The sequence below is a fragment of the Anabrus simplex genome, chromosome 3 (assembly GCF_040414725.1).
Source record: "Anabrus simplex isolate iqAnaSimp1 chromosome 3, ASM4041472v1, whole genome shotgun sequence".
Lineage (NCBI taxonomy): Eukaryota > Metazoa > Arthropoda > Insecta > Orthoptera > Tettigoniidae > Anabrus > Anabrus simplex.
The window spans coordinates 419,268,145-419,288,838 of NC_090267.1; the positions used below are offsets into that span (position 1 = coordinate 419,268,145).

Genomic DNA, 20,694 nt, shown 5'->3' on the forward strand with positions numbered 1-20,694 from the left:
AATGACCCATGCCAGCGCTCTTCCGTGTAAGCTCCTCCGGTCGTGTATACAACCGTACGTAGGGCTAAAATAACTGAACAGTATGACCTACTGTAGAGAAAAATACTAGCGGTTTTATTCCTTTACATTACACTACAAATAAAAACATAAATATTTGGTAAATGTATGCATTTTTTTATTTGATAAAAGCTGAGAAAACAGAACAATTCTGGCTCTTTGATTTGAAATTCGGACTGCCCTGACGAAAATAGGACATTTGGAAACCCTAGTCAAGGTCAGAATAACGGCAACATCAGTAAGACGAAAAAGCTCGCTATACAAATGGCAGTGCCTGAAAGAAGGAATACTGTAATAATCAAACAATGCTTGATAATAAGCGCTCAAAATGAAAGCGACGACCAACATTTCACACACTCTCGCATGAAACAGACTAGCACATTTGCATTTAAATAGTATCAGTCCTCACTGTAGATATATCATCATCATCATCATCATCATCTGTTTACCCTCCAGGTTCGGTTTTTCCCTCGGACTTAGCGAGGGATCCCACCTCTACCACCTCAAGGGCAGTGTCCTGGAGCTTCAGACTCTTGGTCGGGGGATACAACTGGGGAGTATGACCAGTACCTCGCCCAGGCGGCCTCACCTGCTATGCTGAACAGGGGCCTTGTGGAGGGATGGGAAGATTGGAAGGGATAGGCAAGGAAGAGGGAAGGAAGCGGCCGTGGCCTTAAGTTAGGTACCATCCCGGCATTCGCCTGGAGGAGAAGTGGGAAACCACGGAAAACCACTTCCAGGATGGCTGAGGTGGGAATCGAACCCACCTCTACTCAGTTGACCTCCCGAGGCTGAGTGGACCCCGTTCCAGCCCTCGTACCACTTTTCAAATTTCGTGGCAGAGCCGGGAATCGAACCCGGGCCTCCGGGGGTGGCAGCTAATCACGCTAACCACACTGTAGATATATGTCACAGAAAACTCAGCCACGGTTCCGAACAACCCTGTCATAGAGTTAATATGAATGTATATTGTAGGAATTTTCCTCCATTCTGGGCCAGACGGTTGTTCGCCGCTATCATAGTCAGAATGACTCTATAAAACGTTGTCATCATCATCATCATCATCATCATCTGTTTACCCTCCAGGTTCGGTTTTTCCCTCGGACTGAGCGAGGGATCCCACCTCTACCGCCTCAAGGGCAGTGTCCTGGAGCTTCAGACTCTTGGTCGGGGGATACAACTGGGGAGTATGACCAGTACCTCGCCCAGGCGGCCTCACCTGCTATGCTGAACAGGGGCCTTGTGGAGGGATGGGAAGATTGGAAGGGATAGGCAAGGAAGAGGGAAGGAAGCGGCCGTGGCCTTAAGTTAGGTACCATCCCGGCATTCGCCTGGAGGAGAAGTGGGAAACCACGGAAAACCACTTCCAGGATGGCTGAGGTGGGAATCGAACCCACCTCTACTCAGTTGACCTCCCGAGGCTGAGTGGACCCCGTTCCAGCCCTCGTACCACTTTTCAAATTTCGTGGCAGAGCCGGGAATCGAACCCGGACCTCCGGGGGTGGCAGCTAATCACGCTAACCACTACACCACAGAGGCGGCTATAAAACGTTGTATTAACATAAATTGTTCTGAATTAAATATTGCCTCTTAGAAATAACTCAATAAATAATAATAATAATAATAATAATAATAATAATAATAATAATAATAATAATAATAATAATAATAATAATATAATATAATAATAATAAAAGGGAATAAAAGTAAATCATGTTGCCTAGTCATCACCCTATTCATCTTAACTACAACACATTGCAAATGACTGATTTGCTTAATAGAAATATACCAATTGACTCTTTACCAACAGAAGATACGAGGAGCCTGTGGCCAGCACCGAAATCACAATGACTGTCTCCCCCATGTTTTGGGTATCGGGGATCAGCTCTATCATCATCGGGCTCGACACTGGTAACACCCTCGTCGTCCTCCTCAACTTCGAGGCGGAATACGTTCTGAGCACCATTGAGAAGTATAAGGTTGGTAATACTAATCAGAGTGATACTGTGTTGTTAGAATGGCATTTACTTTCCAATTAAATGGGCCATTTGTTAAATGCTATCCTCCAATTCCTTTCTCTGTTGAACCTACCTCCTCCTTCCTTTTCTCACTCTCACTACTCTCTTCCTATCCCCTACTCTATATTTCCCTTCACTATCGGTCCCTTTCCTCTTGCCCTGTCCCTCCTCCGTAACACACCACTGATCTCCATCTTATTCTCTCTGAGTTACTGCAAGTAGATCAGCAGGAAAGGAATTTTATTTTTTATTTTTTTATTTTTTTTACAATTTGCTTTACGTCACACTGACAGATAGGTCTTATGGCAACGAAGGGATAGGAAAGGCCTAAGAAGGGCAGGAAGTGAGATGATGATGCTTGTTGTTTAAAGGGGCCTAACATCGAGGTCATCGGCCCCTAATGGTAGGAAATGAAAGAACAAAAATGTCAAATTCATCCACCGACCAAAAAAATAATAATGTCGTCATGAAGAATGAATGGATGGACATGAACCGAGCAAAAAAACAAAAAAAAAAGGAAACAAACTACCAAAATACAGCGGATCAGACTCAAATAAAGATCATACATAATTGATTACTGACCAAGGGACCACTCATAAAGCACGATGATGCTTGATGTCGAAAGGGGTGCAAAATCCATGTCTAAGGCCCCACAGAATGGTACATGTCGCGAGTAAAGTAGAACCATGGTATTGGCATGGTGGGGTACTAATCAAAAGTAGCGAAACTCACGGTGTTCCACACAAGACGGTACTACTCACAAGTATTGTACTTCGTACAGGTAACGCAGACCTATGGTGTTTCTCACACAAGGGCGCCACTCATAGCCAACGCAAACCAATGAGTTTCATCACCTAGGTGTACTAGGCACGGATGCCGGTCCCACGGGCCCCGTGGTGTTCCTCACAGAGTGGATACTAATCAAAGGCAACGCAGACCCACGGTGTCGCTCATATAGTGGTACAACTCACAGGCTACGCCCAGACCCGCGGTGGTGCTCACATGGGTACGACGCACGGGTACTGGAAACCCCCAGGCCACGCTCATGACTACTACTAAACACAAACAAATTTCGTACCGAACATAGTGGTACAACTCGCAAGTACAGGCAACCCATGGTGTTCCCCGCGTGATGGTACGAATCAAAAGTAGTTTCATGGTTCTAATTCAATCATCCCTTGGTCGCCCCTTTTAGTCGCCTCTCACGACAGGCAGGGGATACCGTGGGTGTATTATTCGTCAGCCTCCCCCACCCACAGGGGGTGTGTGTTTGGTCCGCGAGAGGTATTTTATTCCCCTCAAGTCCGCCGGCAAGCCGGTTAGGACCCCCCTATCCGCCACCTGGGACGCGCCACGTAGGAGTATCACCTCTCCCCCTGCTACGCCTGCGTAGCAGGTTCGTGGGGGCAGGAAGTGGCCATGGCCTTAAATATGGTACAGCCCCAGCATTTGCCTGATATGAAAATGGGAAATCATGGAAAACCATCTTCAGGGCTGTCGAGAGTGGGGTTCGAACCCATATCCTGGATGCAAGCTCACAGTTGCGTGCCCCTAACCACATGGCCAACTCACCCGGTGAAAGGGAAATATAGAGTAGAGGATAGGAAGAAGGTGGTGGAACAGAGTAGTGAGAGGGACAAAAGTGAGAAGGAAGTGGGTTCTGCAGGAATCAGGGAAGTTAAGGGAGACCATAGGAGAGGAGGGGATCAAAAAAAGAGGGTGGGGTTGAGGCTCTGATCATAGGTGACCCAATTATCAGGCATGTGGGAAAAGTGTGTGGAGGAAAGGGAACCAGAGTAGAGCATTATCCAGGAATTAGTTATGGCAGATGTTGAATGCGGAAATTTTATCATGGAACTGGAGTATTTATCATAGAGACAGGTTACAAACAATTGGTTGGGGTGGTTGGTCAGGAGTATTCATACTGGTGAAAGAAGAATTTGTTAGCTACAAGAAAAGTTAAGGATGAGGAACATGAAATTCTAGGTGTAAGACTCATTTGTGAAGATAATAGGCAACTTAATGTTTTGGAGGTGAACAGATCTGGCAAGGCTGGCGCTGATGCTGATGCTGATGCGGAATTATTTGGATGACAGAAAGGAACATTATTGTAGCAGATAATCTGAATTTACCAAATGTAAACTGGGAAAGGAATCTGAACGACAGAAAGCACGACCAAAAAATGGTGAATAAGTTAATATGGGAAGGACAGCTGAATCAGAAAGTGAGGGAACCAACTACAGTGAAAAATATTCTAGACGTGGTGCTGATAAAACCAGATGAGCTCTATAGTGAAACTGAAGTGTTAGATGGTATAAATGATCATAAAGCTGTTTTTGTCATAGTTTAAATGAAATATTATAGAAAGGAATGTTTTAAAAGTCGGACTATTAGGCAGTACCATATGGTTGATAAGAGAGGCATGGGAAAATTTGTAAAAGCAATTATAGTCAATGGAAAATGGCAAATAAAAATGTAAACAGCCTAGGGGATGTTTTTTTTTTGCTAGTTGCTTTACGTCGCACCGACACAGATAGGTCTTATGGCGACGATGGGACAGGAAAGGGCAAGGAGTGGGAAGGAAGCGGCCGTGGCCTTAATTAAGGTACAGCCCCAGCATTTGCCTGGTGTGAAAATGGGAAACCACGGACAACCATTTTCAGGGCTGCCGACAGTAGGGGGGGGGGATGGGTTTAAAGCAGTTGTTGAGGATTGTGAAAACAAATATGTACCTTTAAATGTGGTAAGGAATGGTAAGGACTCATTACATTAAAACAGGAAAATAAAAAGTTTTAGAAGGAGGTGCAGATTAGAAAGAAACACAGTTAGGAAAGGTTGCAGGAGTAAGGAGAGACTGAAGGAGTTTACTGAAAAATTCAATTTAGCAAGAAAATCACCTAATAACATAATGGCAACATAATTAGCAGGCATGAATTTCAGGGAGCAATGGACAAATATTTATACACACTTCAAGGCAGGAACAGGTTCCAGGAAGGACATTCCAGGGATCATTAATGAATAAGGGGAATATATATGGGAGGGCTTACGGAAGGCAGAAGTATTCAGTCAGCAGTATGTAAAGACATTTGGATATACAGACAATGTCCAGATAGAGGGGATGACTAATCCTGATGAAGTACAGCCATTTAGCTATGATAATAGACATTTAGAAAAAGATACAAAAGTTGAAAGCTAGAAAAACAGCTGGGATTGATAAGATTTCTGGGATTATATTAAAGGTTATGGGTTGGGATATAGCGCCATATCTAAAATACTTATTTGATTGATGTTTGCATGAAGGAGCAATACCAAATGAATGGAGTTCCAATAGTAGCCCCAGTGTACAAGGAAAAGTGTGACAAACATAAAGCAGATAATTATAGACCAGTCAGCTTGACATGTGTTGTTTGTAAGCTCTGGGAAAGCATTCTTTCTGATTATATTAGACATGTTTTGCAAAATTACTAACTGGTTTGATAGAAGACAGCTTAGGTTTAAAAAAGGTATTCAAGTGAAGCTCAACTTATAGGATTCCGGCAAGATATAGCCAAGGGCGCCCATAGGATAGTTTGTAGGGGGGCTAGACCTGAGAGTATGTAGTATTTTTAATATTTTGGAAGATGAATGGTGACTTACATTCCACGGTAGAGTACCACACACGGTATCCCCTACCGCTTCCACGTAATACCGATTGTTAAGTCATTTTCTTGAAAGAAAAACCCCTGACTAAATTAGATTTTTCCTTTCTCCGAGAACTAGGGAGGGAGGCGCGTCCCCACCTTGCCCCCGGGCATGGGCGCCCATGGATATAGCAGATATTTTAGATTCAGGTCAAATGGACTATATTGCTGTTGACCTATCCAAGGCTTTTGATAGGGTAGATCAGGGGAGATTACTTACAAAAATGAGGGCTATTGGACTTGACAAAAGACTGGTTGGATAGGTGCCTAAACTTCTAGGAACAGAATTCAGAGAAATACAGTAGGTGAAGTGTTATTTAAGCCTGTAAATGATTGAAAGGAGGGTCCCACAGGGCAGTATTATTGGACCTTTATGTTTGCTTACATATATAAATGATATGAGTAAAGAACTGGAAATTTAGGGATGGTAGTAAGGATGTGAAGGAGAGAGCATATAAGTCTCTGGTAAGACCCCTACAAGAGTAGGATTCCAGGGTATGGGACCCACACCAGGGCTACTTGATATGAGTAGTGGAAAAGATTCAAAGGAAAGCAGCACAATTTGTTTCTGCGTGATTTCCAATTAGAAATAGTGTTACTAAAATGTTGCAAACTTTGGACGGGGAAAACTTAGAAGTAAGGAGATGCTCGACTATGTGGCATGTTTCGAGCTGTCAGCGGGGAGATGACATGGAATGACATTAGTAGACGTATAAGCTTGAGTGGAGCTTTTAAACGTAGGAAAGATCATAATATGAAGATAAAGTTGGATTTCAAGAGGGCAAATTGGGGCAAATATTCATTTATAAGATGACGAGTAAGGAACTAGAATATATTATCAAGGAAAATGATCAATAAATTTCCAAGTTTTTTGAAAATGTTTAAGAAGAAACGAGGTAAACAATTAATAGGTAATCTCCCACCTGGGTGATTGCCCTAAGTGCAGACGATTGATTGATTGATTGATTGATTGATTGATTGATTGATTGATTGATTGATTGATTGATTGATTGATTGATTGATTGATTGATTGATTGATTGATTGATTGATTGATTGATTGATTGATTGATTGATTGATTGATTGATTGATTGATTGATTGATTGAGAATTCATTGTGTTTAACATATAACTGTCAATAAACTATTTCAGGTTAACGTTCTGTCCTTGGGGCCTTCTCAGATTGTAGCCATTGCAAAATGCCCTACGGCTGAAGAGTATAACACATCAAGCATACGGTTCCTATGCTATGGAGGAGCACCACTTAGTAAGGCTATGCAGCAGCTCGCAGAGAAGAAACTTAAACTGAAAGTAATATCGATCTATGGGATGACTGAGATGATGTTCGGCATCCTGCCGGGACCAAAGATTTTGGAGAAGCCTTCTTCCTGTGGCACTCTAGCACGTAACGCGTGGGCCAAGGTATGATTCAGATTCTTTCACATGTGCTTTGCAGAGCAAGTTTTTCACATGTATGTAAAACCTGATATTTTCCTGTTGTGATGTGGAGTCAGATCACGAGAGATTACATTTTATTGGACTAGACAAAAGAGTGGTTGAATGGGCGGCTAAACTGCTAGAATTAGAATAGGTGAAGCATTATCTGATATGGTAATGACAAAGAGGGGTATCCCCCAAGGCAGTACTGTTGGGCCATTATGTTTTATATGTATAAATGACACGAGTAAAGAATCGGAACCACAGATAAGGCTTTCTGCGGATGATGTTATACTGTATTGAGTAACAAATAAGTTACAGGATTGTGGGCGACTACAGAAAGACTTCAACGATGTCGTGAGATGGACAGAAGACAATAGTATGATGGTAAACAGGATGAAGTGTCAGGTTGTAAGTTTCACCAAGAGAAAGTGTCCTCTCAGTTTTTGTTACCGTGTTGATGGGGTGATAGTATATCATAGTATATCACTTTAAGTACATAGATGTTAATATAAGGAAAGATAAACATTGCAGTAACCACATAAACGAGGCTGTAAATAAAGGTTACAAATCTCCTCATATGTTATGAGGGTATTTAGGGGTTCTAGTAAGGATGTAAAGCCAGCCCCGTGGTGTAGGGGTAGCGTGCCTGCCTCTTACCCGGAGGTCCCGGGTTTGATTCCCTCCCAGGTCAGGGATTTTACCTGGATCTGAGGACTGGTTCGAGGTCCACTCACCCTGCACGATTAGAATGGAGCTATCTGGAGCTGAGATAGCGGCCCCGGTCTAGAAAGCCAAGAATAACGGCCGAGAGGATTCGTCGTCCTGGCCACACGACCCCTCGTAATCTGCAGGCTTCGGGCTGAGCAGCGGTCGCTTGGTAGGCCTAGGCCTTTCAGGGCTGTGATTCCATGGGGTTAGTTAGTAAGGGTGTAAAGCGGATAGCGTATCTCTACTAAGAACCCAATTAGAGTATGATTCCAGTATATGGGACCCAAACCTTGAATACTTGATATGAGAACTGGAAAACACCCAGAGGATAGCAGCACGATTTGTTCTTGGTGGTTTCCAACAAAAGAGTACTGTTACGAATATGCTACAAAATATGGGCTTGGAAAACTTCGGAGTAAGGTAGTGCATTGGGGTTAGTTTTTTTTTTAATGCTATTTGTTTGCGGCGTCGACCCATGTGGATCTTAAGCCCCTACTGGCACCACATTGTATCAACCTGCGTGTAATTGGAATAGTGATAGTGTGGAATGTTGTGTGTGAGGAAAGGAAGATTAAGGACGTCACAAACACCCAGTCCCCAGGCCAGGGATATTAATCATTACAATTTTAAAAAACCTAACCCGGCCGGCAATCAAACCCAGAGATGCCGGGTGACAGGCGGACGCGTTGCCCCCTACACCGCGGGGCCAGACTTGGGGTTAGTTAGTAAGGATGTAAAGGGGGAGAACTCAATTAAGTGGTATGTTCTGATCTGTCAGTGGAGGGATGGTGTGGAATGTCATCGGTAGACGAAGCTTTTAATAGGAAAGATCATAATATGGAGATAAAACTGAAATTCAAAAAGGATTAATTGAGGCATATATTTTTATAAGAATAATTTATCAAGGGAAATGTTTGATAAATTTCCAATTCTTTGAAATCCTTTAAGACTCTGTAAACAACTGATAGGTAATCTGCCACATGGGTGACAGCCCTAAATGCAGATCAATAATGACTGATAGAGTGATGGACTGAATTAGTAATTTGAAAATGTATCCGCCTCTGTGGTGTAGTGGTTAGTGTAATTAGCTGCCAAGCCCCCCCCCCCCGGAGGCCCGGGTTCAATTCCCAGCTCTGCCAAGAAATTTGAACGGGGTCCACTCAGCCTCGGGAGGTCAACTGAGTAGAGGTGGGTTGGATTACCACCTCAGCTATCCTGGAAGTGGTTTTCCGTAGTTTCCCACTTCTCCTTCAGGCAAATGCCGGGGTGGTACCTAACTTAAGGCCACGGCTGTTTCCTTCCCTCTTCCTTTCCAATCTTCCCATCCCCCACCAAGGTCTCTGTTCAGCATAGCAGGTGAGGCCGCCTGGGCAAGGTACTGGTCATTCTCCCCAGTTGTAACCCCGACCCAATGTCTCACGCTCCAGGACACTGCCCTTGAGGCGGTAGAGGTGGGATCCCTCGCTGAGTTCGAGGGAAAAACCAACCCTGGAGGGTAAGCAGATTAAGAAAGAAAAAATAAGAGAATATAAAAAGTTACATGACACAATACAAGACGCAAGAAAAATCCCGTTCAATAATCGCTAGCCATAATACAGGGAATCAGGACAATTAAAATGGGGAACGTAGTGGCCTTCAATTGGATTATTGGCCGGGCTGAGAATTTTAACCGCATTTGGTTAATTCAACTAGTTCAGGGACTGAATACTTGTAATAAAACATAGCACACTACTTACTTACAGCCAAGTTCTGCATTCGGGAGACGAGTGGGTTCAAATTCCACCGTCAACTGTGCTGAGAATGGTTTTCTGTGGTTTCCCACTTTCACTTTCAGGTGAATGCTGGGACAGTTCCTATTCATAGGCCAAAGTTCCTCCACCTTCCACCTTCCTTCCACCTCCCTATCCCATTTCAGTCCTCCTTTCTTTCTTTCTTTCTTTCTTTCTTTCTTTCTTTCTTTCTTTCTTTCTTTCTTAATCTGCTTATCCTTCAGGGTTGGTTTTTCCCTCGGACTCAGCGAGGGATCCCACCTCTACCGCCTCAAGGGCAGTGTCCTGGAACGTGAGAAATTGGGTCGGGGGATATAACTGGGGAAAATGACCAGTACCTCGCCTAGGCGGCCTCACCTGCTATACAGAACAGGGGCCTTGCGGGGGGATGGGAAGATTGGAAGGGATAGACAAGGAAGAGGGAAGGAAGTTGCCGTGGCCTTACGTTGGGTACCATCCCGGCATTTGCCTGGAGGAGAAGTGGGACCACAGAAAACCACTTCCAGGATGGCTGAGGTGGGAATCGAACCCACCTCTACTCAGTTGAGCTCCCGAGGCTGAGTGGACCCCGTTCAAGCCCTCGGGAATCGAACCCGCTCCTCAGGGGGTGGCAGCTAATCACACTAACCACTACACCACAGTGGCAGACCAACTTCAGTCACCATCATTTATTTCATCTTCATTAGCCGTAAAAATATGCCATTTAATTTCATCTCACCACATCTCCGACACTGTATCAGGAAACGGAACTAAGGGGGTAGATATATTTACATATCACACTACTTATTTTATTTTATTTACTAGCAAATGTACCCGTATCCGCTACGGTATTCTACATTGTATACGGTACAGATTTCTCCGTAAATTAGTGCAAAGGCAGTGAGTAACATTATATTAAATTGCATACCTCATCGCGCTATCATAGAAACAAAACAGGGAGGGTGCCATACGTTGTTTCCGATGTAAGGTTAGGCATTGGAGAAGTTTTGAGGGTAATGGCAGGCCACATTTCCTACTGTCAATCACAATCGAGTTTGGGAGTTTCTACTATAACGGCAATCTCACTTGGCAACTGCCATTCACAATATAGATGGAGAGTTTTCATTATAAAGACAGGCACTTTTTCCTCATGCGTGTAACTATCGAGTTTGAAAGATTTAATTATAATCGAGAAATGCAGCGCCCTCTAGCGTATCAACAATCGAGACATGACAATAAGTCATAGGACCAAAGTTGCAGATCTCTCCAAATAGAACGGTGATTGTGCTATCTGTTTTGTAATACCGTTTAGCCACTAATTATCCCGAAACGAAGATCTGCATCGTCATTAAAATGCATCCATATTTCGATATTTCCCGGGGCCAAAAGTTATATATTTGAACAGCTTGGAATTTTTCCTCAAAGAAAAGTGTGTCCAGATATCGGGATCAGCACTCGCATACATGCAGAGAAATTAAGGAAGAATGTGATACAGTTAAGAAAGTTGAAACTAAAAGAAAATAGGATTATAACTGAGGACAACTGGATAGGACAAATATTTAAATACCAAGTGGATGTGTTGGAAAATAAAATGTCACTCAAACTGTGATGGTATGAGTTACGGATATAAGAAGGCAGTAACAGAGGAGAAATTTAGACGCAGGGATTCTTAGGTAAACAGATAAGAAGATAACTTATGGTGTTATTAATTAAGCTATTCGAGGACGGTTATAACCTCAAACGATATTCCGCCAATATCCCACAGAATGGCCGATTGACGTCTCTCTTGCTTTCTACCCAAGGAACAATGACGAGTTTACAGGAATGATGACGAAAATGGCAATACGGTACTTCCCTGCTGGCAAGCAGTCAGGGATGTCACCGTGATAACCTGTAGGTTCGTTGTCAGTCTGTCGGTCACTCAATGCGGAGCATGATAACCGCACAAAATAGTAATTTTCTCCGTCATTTGAAGAGTAAGCTAAATTATGAACATAACGAAAGTTGTTTATAATGAAGAGACGTTTCACATACAGTCCACAGATTTTATAGAAAATCAATAGGGTAAGAGAAAATGGAGGAAAACTGTTTTGGTTTTCCTATAAACCCCCCGTTTATTCAAAACTTTTAAAATTATATGCATATTAAAACCTTCCTCAGGATGACCATACTCTAAATATGATGTTTGCTTGAGATCTATCTAGCCATTTCGCCGTGATGGTGGAACAAACAAACAAACAGACACAAAAAAATTTAAAAAAACAGATACGGTCTTGAGTTGACCTAAAATGGATAAATATCTGAAAAATTGGCAAAACAAACAAAATTACAGACAGCGGAACCCCTACAACTTTATTTATATAGATTTATTTATTTATTTATTTATTTATTTATTTATTTATTTATTTATTTATTTATTTATTTATCGTATGGCATTTAGTGCCGAGAGTGTCCAAGGACCTGTTCGGCTCGTCTAGCACAGGTTTTTCCATCTGACACCAATGCAGGACCTGCATGTTTGGATATGGAAGATGATGAGGTAGGGAGAGGGTGAAACTCTTTGTCAGCACATAGCCTACCCCTGTCGAATAACGCCAGGGTGTCTGCTCAAGAACATCCCCATCTGACGGTTCACCATCAACAGCGTCATATGCGGAGAGGTTTGGAAATGAATCCATGTTTTTGGCATACAGTCTGGTGATGCCCTCCAACATTCTTGATGGAAATTTTTTCGACCAACGGGACTCAATCCAACTAATCGTGTTGTCAAACCATATAGCCCTACACTTGACACCTTAATGATCATGATGATAATGATGCTTGTTGTTGAAAGGAGCCTAACATCTAAGGTCATTGGCCCACCTTATTGATCAAAGCTACCAGGAGGGCTTATCACACCACTAACCACCACATATACACGCCAGTGAAAACACTCCTCCACATAGGGTTGGCGTCAGGAAGGGCATCCGGTAGTAAAACCGGGCTTAATCTACACAAATAGCTACCACAGATAATTGAGGAAAAGGCTGGGAAAGAAACAGAACATGAAACTCAAACTGGTAACTATTAATTTATTTGCAGCTAATGAATCACTTTCGATAGATGTCTGTGTGGAGTCTGGAGTCAATAAGTGTAGGATTCAGTGAAACATAAGGGGAAAACCACTCAGGGGGAGCCTGCACAGTTTAGGTCATGTAGCTGTCTCCCAAATGCACAGCTTGACTCTATAACTGTAGCATGTTAACACATACAGCCATGCCACTCTGTAATATTATCATTCTCTTAAAATACCGTAATAATCTTAAATGGTAACACACATTCAAATTTCAGCCATTGTTTGCTGTTGCATGGAACATATATACGTACACAAAGTCAATAATTGAAAAACTAAGAAAAAACTGTGTCTTGACTTTTCAGGTAATAGACTTGGAAACTGGCAAACCACTAGGTCCAGGCCAAGAAGGTGAGCTATGTTTCAAAGGGCCTACACTCATGTCAGGCTACTACAAAAATCCTCAAGCCACAGCTAGCACCATCGACAGTGAAGGATGGCTTCACACTGGAGATGTAGGGCATTATGATGAAGATCACTACTTTTACATCTATGACAGAATCAAAGAACTCATCAAATATAAGGGGCATATGGTATGTATGATTATAACACTAATCCCATGACCATCCATGACTGTCTTAGATTTGATATTATTATAATATTATTAATACTTTATAATATAAATAATAATATACCACATATTCTTAAGCCAACGGCCGTAGCCGTGTTGAAACACCAGATCCCGTGAGATCTCTGAAGTTAAGCAACATTGGGCATAGTCAGGAGTTGGATGGGTTGCCACGCGCTGTTGGTGGGGGGTAAGAGAATAGAGGAACGGAAAGGAACTGGCCACCCTACCATACGTAAACTCCGGTTCAGGAATACCTCTGCGGAGGTTCGGACCTGCCTTCGGGCAGAATAACCCTTACCTACATATTCTTATTATTATTATTATTCTTCTTATTATTATTATTATCATTATAAGAAGTCACCTCTGTTGGTCAGTGGTAGAATATCAGCCTCCAGATTTCAAAAAAGTGGGTTCAGATCCGGCAGAGGTACGGTAATCATATTTTTGAAAGGTGGAGAAAAGTCCATTCAGCACTCCATGTCGTACGATGTACGATCACTGATACATTTGGTGTTGACCAACTAAAATTCACAAAAACTCAGACATAGATGCCCAATAGAGTTTCAGTTTACTCTGTCATCTCATAATTGATCCGTATTGACTTTACAGTGTTTTCTCCAGATCCTTTTCTACAAACTTCTTTCAAGACTGAAAAAGGCCCAAAAGGGTCGAAACATGTATTGTTAAATGTGTTTTCTAATTAACGTTTGCATATTGACTAAGGTGGACTTTTAATTTACATATTTCTGAATTGCAAAAATATTTCATAGAGGATTTTGGATCAATCATTTGTGCTATGCATGATGAATTTTTTTTTTTTTTTTTTTTTTTTTTTACAGTTGGGTTTAGGCACACCGACACAGATAGGTCTTATGGCGATGATGGGATAGGAAAGGGCTAGGAGTGAGAAGGAAATGGCCGTGGCCTTAATTAAAGTACAGCGCCAGCATTTGCCTGTTATGAAAATGGGAAATCACAGAAATCACAGAAAGCCATCTTCAGGGCTGCCGACAATGGGGTTCGAACCCACTATCTCCCAAATGCAAGCTCACAGCTTACACGGCCAACTAGCTCGGGGATTGGCCTTTTTTGAATCTACCTTTGTAGTCTCCAATTTATGGATCCAGTTGAAGTCCTGCATGGTTCAAGAGGGATACAGATACAATTTTGTTGGTTATTGAAAGTAATAAATAATTGTTTTGGATATGTTTTGCTTCCCTTCTTGCTTAATGGATGTATGATGGCTATCTACAAACAAGCTGATATTTTTTAAGTTTGCCAGATTTCACCTATAATGTCTTTCAGTTTAGTGATAAGATTTTCTCCTGCATTTTTACAAAGTTCTGTGGTAATTTGGTCTTATCCTGATGCTTTGTTGTTTTTCAATTATTGAATTATCCCCTTAATTTCTTGTACACCCTGTGGTTTTGAGTTTCAATTTTTCTGCGTATGGTAGAATTGGAATTTTTCTTGTGGCTTCTCACAATTGAGTAATTTAGATAAGTACGGTATTTTGCAAGAATTTTACAATTTTCAGCGTTAGCACGGGCAATTTCCCCATTACAGCTTATAAATTTCATTATGGTTTCTGTATTGACATATAACGTTGATGGGACTCAGTTCTTTAAAATAATTGTCTCATCAATTTCCCCATGTTCATTTTTCAACTGGAGTAATGGGGGAGAGTACTTAGTTTTTGTTTGAATTTTCTGTAGCCTAATAGTTTTGAGAATTGTGCTTCTTGAAGACATCTTCTATTCCTTTCAGTTTTTTATCTTTGTGTTGTCTACAAATCATTCTTATTAATTTTGTGACTGTTTTTCTGATGTCCTGGAGATTTTGCATGGTCTTTGTTGCATGACCAATTTTGCCATGCCTGTTGACTGACTTTTACAAGTTGATTACATTCTTCTGTCCACCACAGATGTTTCTATATTCTGGTTTGAGGTGCTATATATTCTGTTGCTTTTATCAGTCCTACTTGGAGTTGTTGCCAATTTTGTGAATTTAACTTTTGTGTTTCTTGAGTAAATTAGTCATTACCTTTTTATATTGTGTACCTTATATTTATGGTGTGGGGCTTTCTGAATTAATTTTCTCTTTTCTGGAAAGATGTTTAGGAAGAATTTTGTGGGGTAATAATCAGAATGTAGGTCTGTTCCTTTAAGGTTCATGATTTCTACTGTGTTTATATGGTGAGGCGATCACCACATGGTCCAGTTGGTATTCACCTAGTAGTGGATTAGCTGAGATCCAAGTTTTGGTCCACGAGGGTTATTTTATCATCATCATCATCATCCCAGGTTTACTTCTCCATGGGGTATACTATGAGTAGAGGAATGAGTTTAGAGGGTTTGAGAAAGTGTGGTTCTGAATTATAAATACCTGAAATGGAAGACATTTTTGAAGAACAAATTCAGCAAATGTGTGCAACCAGGACTCAAGTAAACTGCAGCTTGCATTTCTTTATTCTTTTATTTTCATAAGAATCACCCAAGTTCTACAATGCACACTGTCAATGCCGTAAAAGATCACCTGCATGACTGACAATGGGAAGTACTAGAACTTTTGCCACATTCACCCAATTTAAAACCGTGAAATCATGATTTCTCTGCAAAAATGAAACAAACTACAGGGTGACCGACGGAAATCTGACGTTTTTGGCATGGCTAGTACTCTCTCGGTAGGAGAAGTGGGGAGCGGAATTGTCAAGCAGGACACTCGCCATGCGTTGCTGTTTCAGTAGCTATGGAGCAGTGGTCGGTTGAACATCGTATGTTTGCGTACGACGCACTTGTGCAGAATGGCGTCACCACAGCTCTCACACGCTCAATGTTTTCTGGTGTTCTTGCTGTCTTAGTCGGACCTGGTGGCGTCTTTTTAACAATAGATCCTGTTGTTCGTACATTATTAACCCAACTGAGAATCGCGTTGCGGCTGGGAACGACACCAAGACGCACACGAAAAAGTTGCTGCACTGTTATAACAGACCCGCCATTCTGCAAACATACAATGTTCAACCGACCACTGCTCCATAGCTACTGAAACGGCAACGCATGGCGAGTGTCCTGCTTGACAATTCCACTCCCCATTCCTATTACCGAGAGAATACTAGCCATGCCAAAAACGTCAGATTCCCGTCGGTCACCCTGTATCTTTCACAGAAAGTATTCATTATGCCATACAGCAGTCACTGCGGAACATCACTAGAGATGGATGCACTAACGGTTACACCTTCCACAAGTGTGTCAGAAGAGTAAATTTACAATTTTCAGAGACTCGTGGTGGTGGTGCTGGTAGTGGTGGTGGTGATTATTATTTTCGGAGGAAGTACAACTGGGAAACCATCCTCTATTAATCTGAGGAAAAAATGAAGAGGTCCAATCCTTCAAAAATTGAATGTATTGGCAAAATAAAGAGAAGGGCCATGAAGGGTGTGAAAATGAAAGGAAAGCCGGGCTGAGTGGCTCAGATGGATGAGGCGCTGGCCCTCTGACCCCAACTTGGCAGGTTCGATCCTGGCTCAGTCCGGTGGTTTTTGAAGGTGCTCAAATACGTCAGCCTTGTGTTGGTAGATTTACTGGCACATAAAAGAACTCCTGTGGGACTAAATTCCAGCACCTCGGAAGCTCCAAACACCGTAAAAGTAGTTAATGAAACATAAAGCAAGTAACGTTATTATTATTATTATTATTACTGAAAATGAAAGACCTCTTAGGTCTCACAAACCTAATGGTGGGGACCAAAGGAAACAAGAGTTGATCAAAGGAGGTTGGACAGGGAAGATGGAAGGGAGGAGACTGACACAAGTGGATACAATGTCAGCTCTCAAGATGAGACCCTAGTCCAAGTCAACTTTCATGACAGGCAGAGAATATCTTAGGTGTTTCCTACCACCCCACCCACAGGGAAAATATTGCCAGTAACACTGAGGTGTCAGAATTTAATCCTGCAGAAGTTCCCTTATGTGCTGGTTCACCTACTGACAAGAGGATGGCTTATTTGAGCACATTCTAGTATTATCAGACAGAGCTGGGTTTGAACCTGCCAATTTGGACTCAGAAAGCCACCATCTTCTGTCTGAACCACTCAGTGTGGCAGGAAGTACCTACACTGAAACAATATAACTAATGTTTCATCTACCAATAAAGCCTGGTAATATTATACAAATTTGTGTTTCTTGATTGATGCAGTATGTTTGCATTTGCATTTCTCTTGGCACACATCAGAATAAAATAGTTTCCACTGACATTGAAATTTCTTTTATGAATATGCTTGATATATGGGTAGTGTTCAAGTATTGATGTTCTGAGCACAACTAATGTGTATAAATGCTGTGAAAGGCATTATTCAACGGCCCAATACTGATGCAAGAGGACTTTCTGGCTAAATGAGGAAAACAACTGCAAATTACTTCTCTCCTCGTTTCCCCTAATATATCACAATATGGTACCTCTATCAATGTTAACAGTTTCCCTATAATACTAAATGATCCATGTTCAGTTCAGTCAGCGTTAACATAGATTTTACACTTTTTACACTTGATAAAGATTCCATATTGCTGAATATTTGAAAATTAATTTAAGTTCACCTATTAGTATCCTTTACTCCATTTCTTGCTTTTTTAAATTTCAGATTTAGCTCATCAGTCATCTCTGTACAGGCCATGAAGGCCCTTAGAGGGTTGAAAGGTAAAGGCTTCCACTATCCGTAACCTTGGCACTTGATGGGGTAGAGTGGTTAGCTCTACACCCGGCCGCCTTTGCTCCCAGGAATTAACCTGGTACTCATTTTTGGAGTAGGCCGAGTGAACCTCAGGGCCATGTGCACCTTCAGAAGTGGAAATGTAATTTCTTAAATTTTTCGACTTCCTGATGTGGAATCGAACCCAGTCCTTCTGGGTGAACCGAGCACACCTTTATCGCCTCGGCCAGGCAGCCCCTAGATTTAGCTTATGGTTAATTGTAATAAATCCATGTAACTGGATAAAAAATCATATATACCAGTAGCACTTTTGTATCTTATGCTTTTTCACTTTTATTTTTTTATATTGGACATTTATTTTATGTCAAGTAGATTTGATGGACAGATATGCCTGTGGACAGATAGATAGATAGATAGATAGATAGATAGATAGATAGATAGATAGATAGATAGACAGACAGTCTTCAGTGGTGCTCTCTGAGGTTCCAGACAGTCTCTACTGATGAAGAAAAAGCTTAAAATGCATCTGTTTGTCCTTTCCAGATTGCACCTGTTGAGATTGAAGATGTTCTTCTGTCTCATCCAGATGTGAATGAGGCAACAGTGATAAGTGTTCATCATGACCTAGATCAGGAGCACGCCATGGCATGTGTGGTCCGACAGCCAGGAACGACAGTGACAGAAGAGGAACTAATTAACCTCATCAAAGGTACAATAATAATAATAGCTGCAAATTATGAGCAAATCTATTGAGAATTATTTCACTCAATCAGTTATCAGAATTTGTGTTTTCACAAAACTCAAGTAGATGAGAAAAAACAGAATGTAGCCTATCTATATTTCAGAGCTTTTAAATGTAAGGTGTAACCTTTCATAAAAATCAAGACAGTTATATGAATTCCCAAACATACATGAACTATGAAGGCTGATTCAGAAGTCATGGCAATGATCTTTTATTTCCTGAAAATGTGCCAATGCCAAACGTGTAATATAATACAGTATGTACATTTGAATTGGTTTTTTTTTGCTAGGGGCTTTACGTCGCACCGACACAGATAGGTCTTATGGCGACGATGGGATAGGAAAGGCCTAGGAGTTGGAAGGAATCGGCCGTGGCCTTAATTAAGGTACAGCCCCAGCATTTGCGTGGTGTGAAAATGGGAAACCACGGAAAACCATTTTCAGGGCTGCCGATAGTGGGATTCGAACCTACTATCTCCCGGATGCAAGCTCACAGCCGCGCGCCTCTACGCGCACGGCCAACTCGCCCGGTTATACATTTGAAAGCATGTTACATGAACTTTATAAAGTTGCTGGCAGATGAGGTACAGGTGCATCACTCCAGCTGTGAGCATGCTCCTTATGTCAGTTGTCTGATGAGAGCAGTACATAATGGAGGTAAACAAAGCCGAGCAGCGTTCATACATCTTAGTCCATGAGGCTTCGATTTTATTCCCAAAGTGAAGTAGCCATCATGCGGGAAATGTACTGCCTACATACAAGAAATCGTACAAGCATTTTGAATCTCGTGCAACCGATGGTATTTTTCATGTTCCTCATCATTGGCAACGAACTATAGACAACATAGGAGACTGCTTTAAGGGTGTTAAATGGCTTATAAGATATGTACAAATGATTGTACACAGGTTGTACGAGAATACAAGTAAAACAACAATATCAAAATGCATGTTTGTCCTTTTACCTTACCAGAGATTCCTGCATTCCTTGTGTGATATCACCTCTAAAAAGGTTTTGTCATACAATTTCATATGTACTTAGTACATTTCTTATGTTCAAACTTTTTCGAGAGAAAAAAAATGCCATGACTTCTGAATCTGCCCTCTTACATATATGAAAATCCCCAGGAGGAACCAAAGATTATAATGGTATTTATTTGGAAATTTTGGAATGTTTTGACAATCCACTCCTCTAAAGTAATAGATAATGTAATATATTGTGAGTAAATGTTGTCGTTATAAATCTTATATACATACTAGAAGTAAATAACCGAGCACGTGAATGCGCTATGTCTACGAAGCAAAGTTCTACATTCAAGAGGCAAGTGGGTTCAAACTCCACCATCAGCTGCCCTGAGAATGGTTTACTGGGTTTCCCATTTTTATTTCCAGGCCAAAGCCAGGAGAGTTCCTACTCAAAGGCCACAGCATATTCCTTCCACCTACTAATCTAGTTTCATTCACCATCATTCATTTCATCTTCCTCAACCGAGGTTAGCGTCAGGAAGGGAATGCGACCGTAAAAACATCCTATATCATATTCATATCATATACATATCATATACATATGATCAAACACATGTGAATATAACTATATCTTAGTATCAGTTATATACTCATTTTTTATTTTGGTACTAGTTTCGACCTTTTTGGTCATCATCAGCGGTCATAATCATTGGTACAGAAAAACATTAAACATCTGAATCCGTGTAAAAACATGAACGCTAGAAAAAATTAACACACATGAAAACACTAAAAAACACTCCAGATAAGTCTGTGTAGTGATTTTGGCAGTGACAATCAGATCGACAGTCATAATTGCAAACTATAACGGTCTGGACTTAATACTGGTGCGTATAACACCTGTCCTTAATTGAAACTTGTAACTTGTGATAGTCGCCAAAACTGAGATTTATGACCA

At 41.5% G+C, this 20,694-nt stretch overlaps 1 protein-coding gene across 2 annotated transcripts in view; it reads left to right on the forward strand.

Moving 5' to 3' along the window:
• The window catches only part of LOC136867391 (uncharacterized), a 75,721-nt gene that overhangs the window by 50,346 nt on the left and 4,681 nt on the right, over positions 1-20,694 (forward strand). Inside the window, exons 4-7 of one of the 2 annotated variants that reach the window (XM_067144576.2) lie at positions 1,868-2,036; positions 6,906-7,175; positions 13,067-13,294; positions 18,580-18,745. In XM_067144576.2, coding sequence (XP_067000677.2) covers positions 1,868-2,036; positions 6,906-7,175; positions 13,067-13,294; positions 18,580-18,745 — 833 coding nt within the window. The remainder of the gene's footprint in view (positions 1-1,867; positions 2,037-6,905; positions 7,176-13,066; positions 13,295-18,579; positions 18,746-20,694) is intronic. The other variant, XM_067144577.2, reaches the window with a different exon arrangement.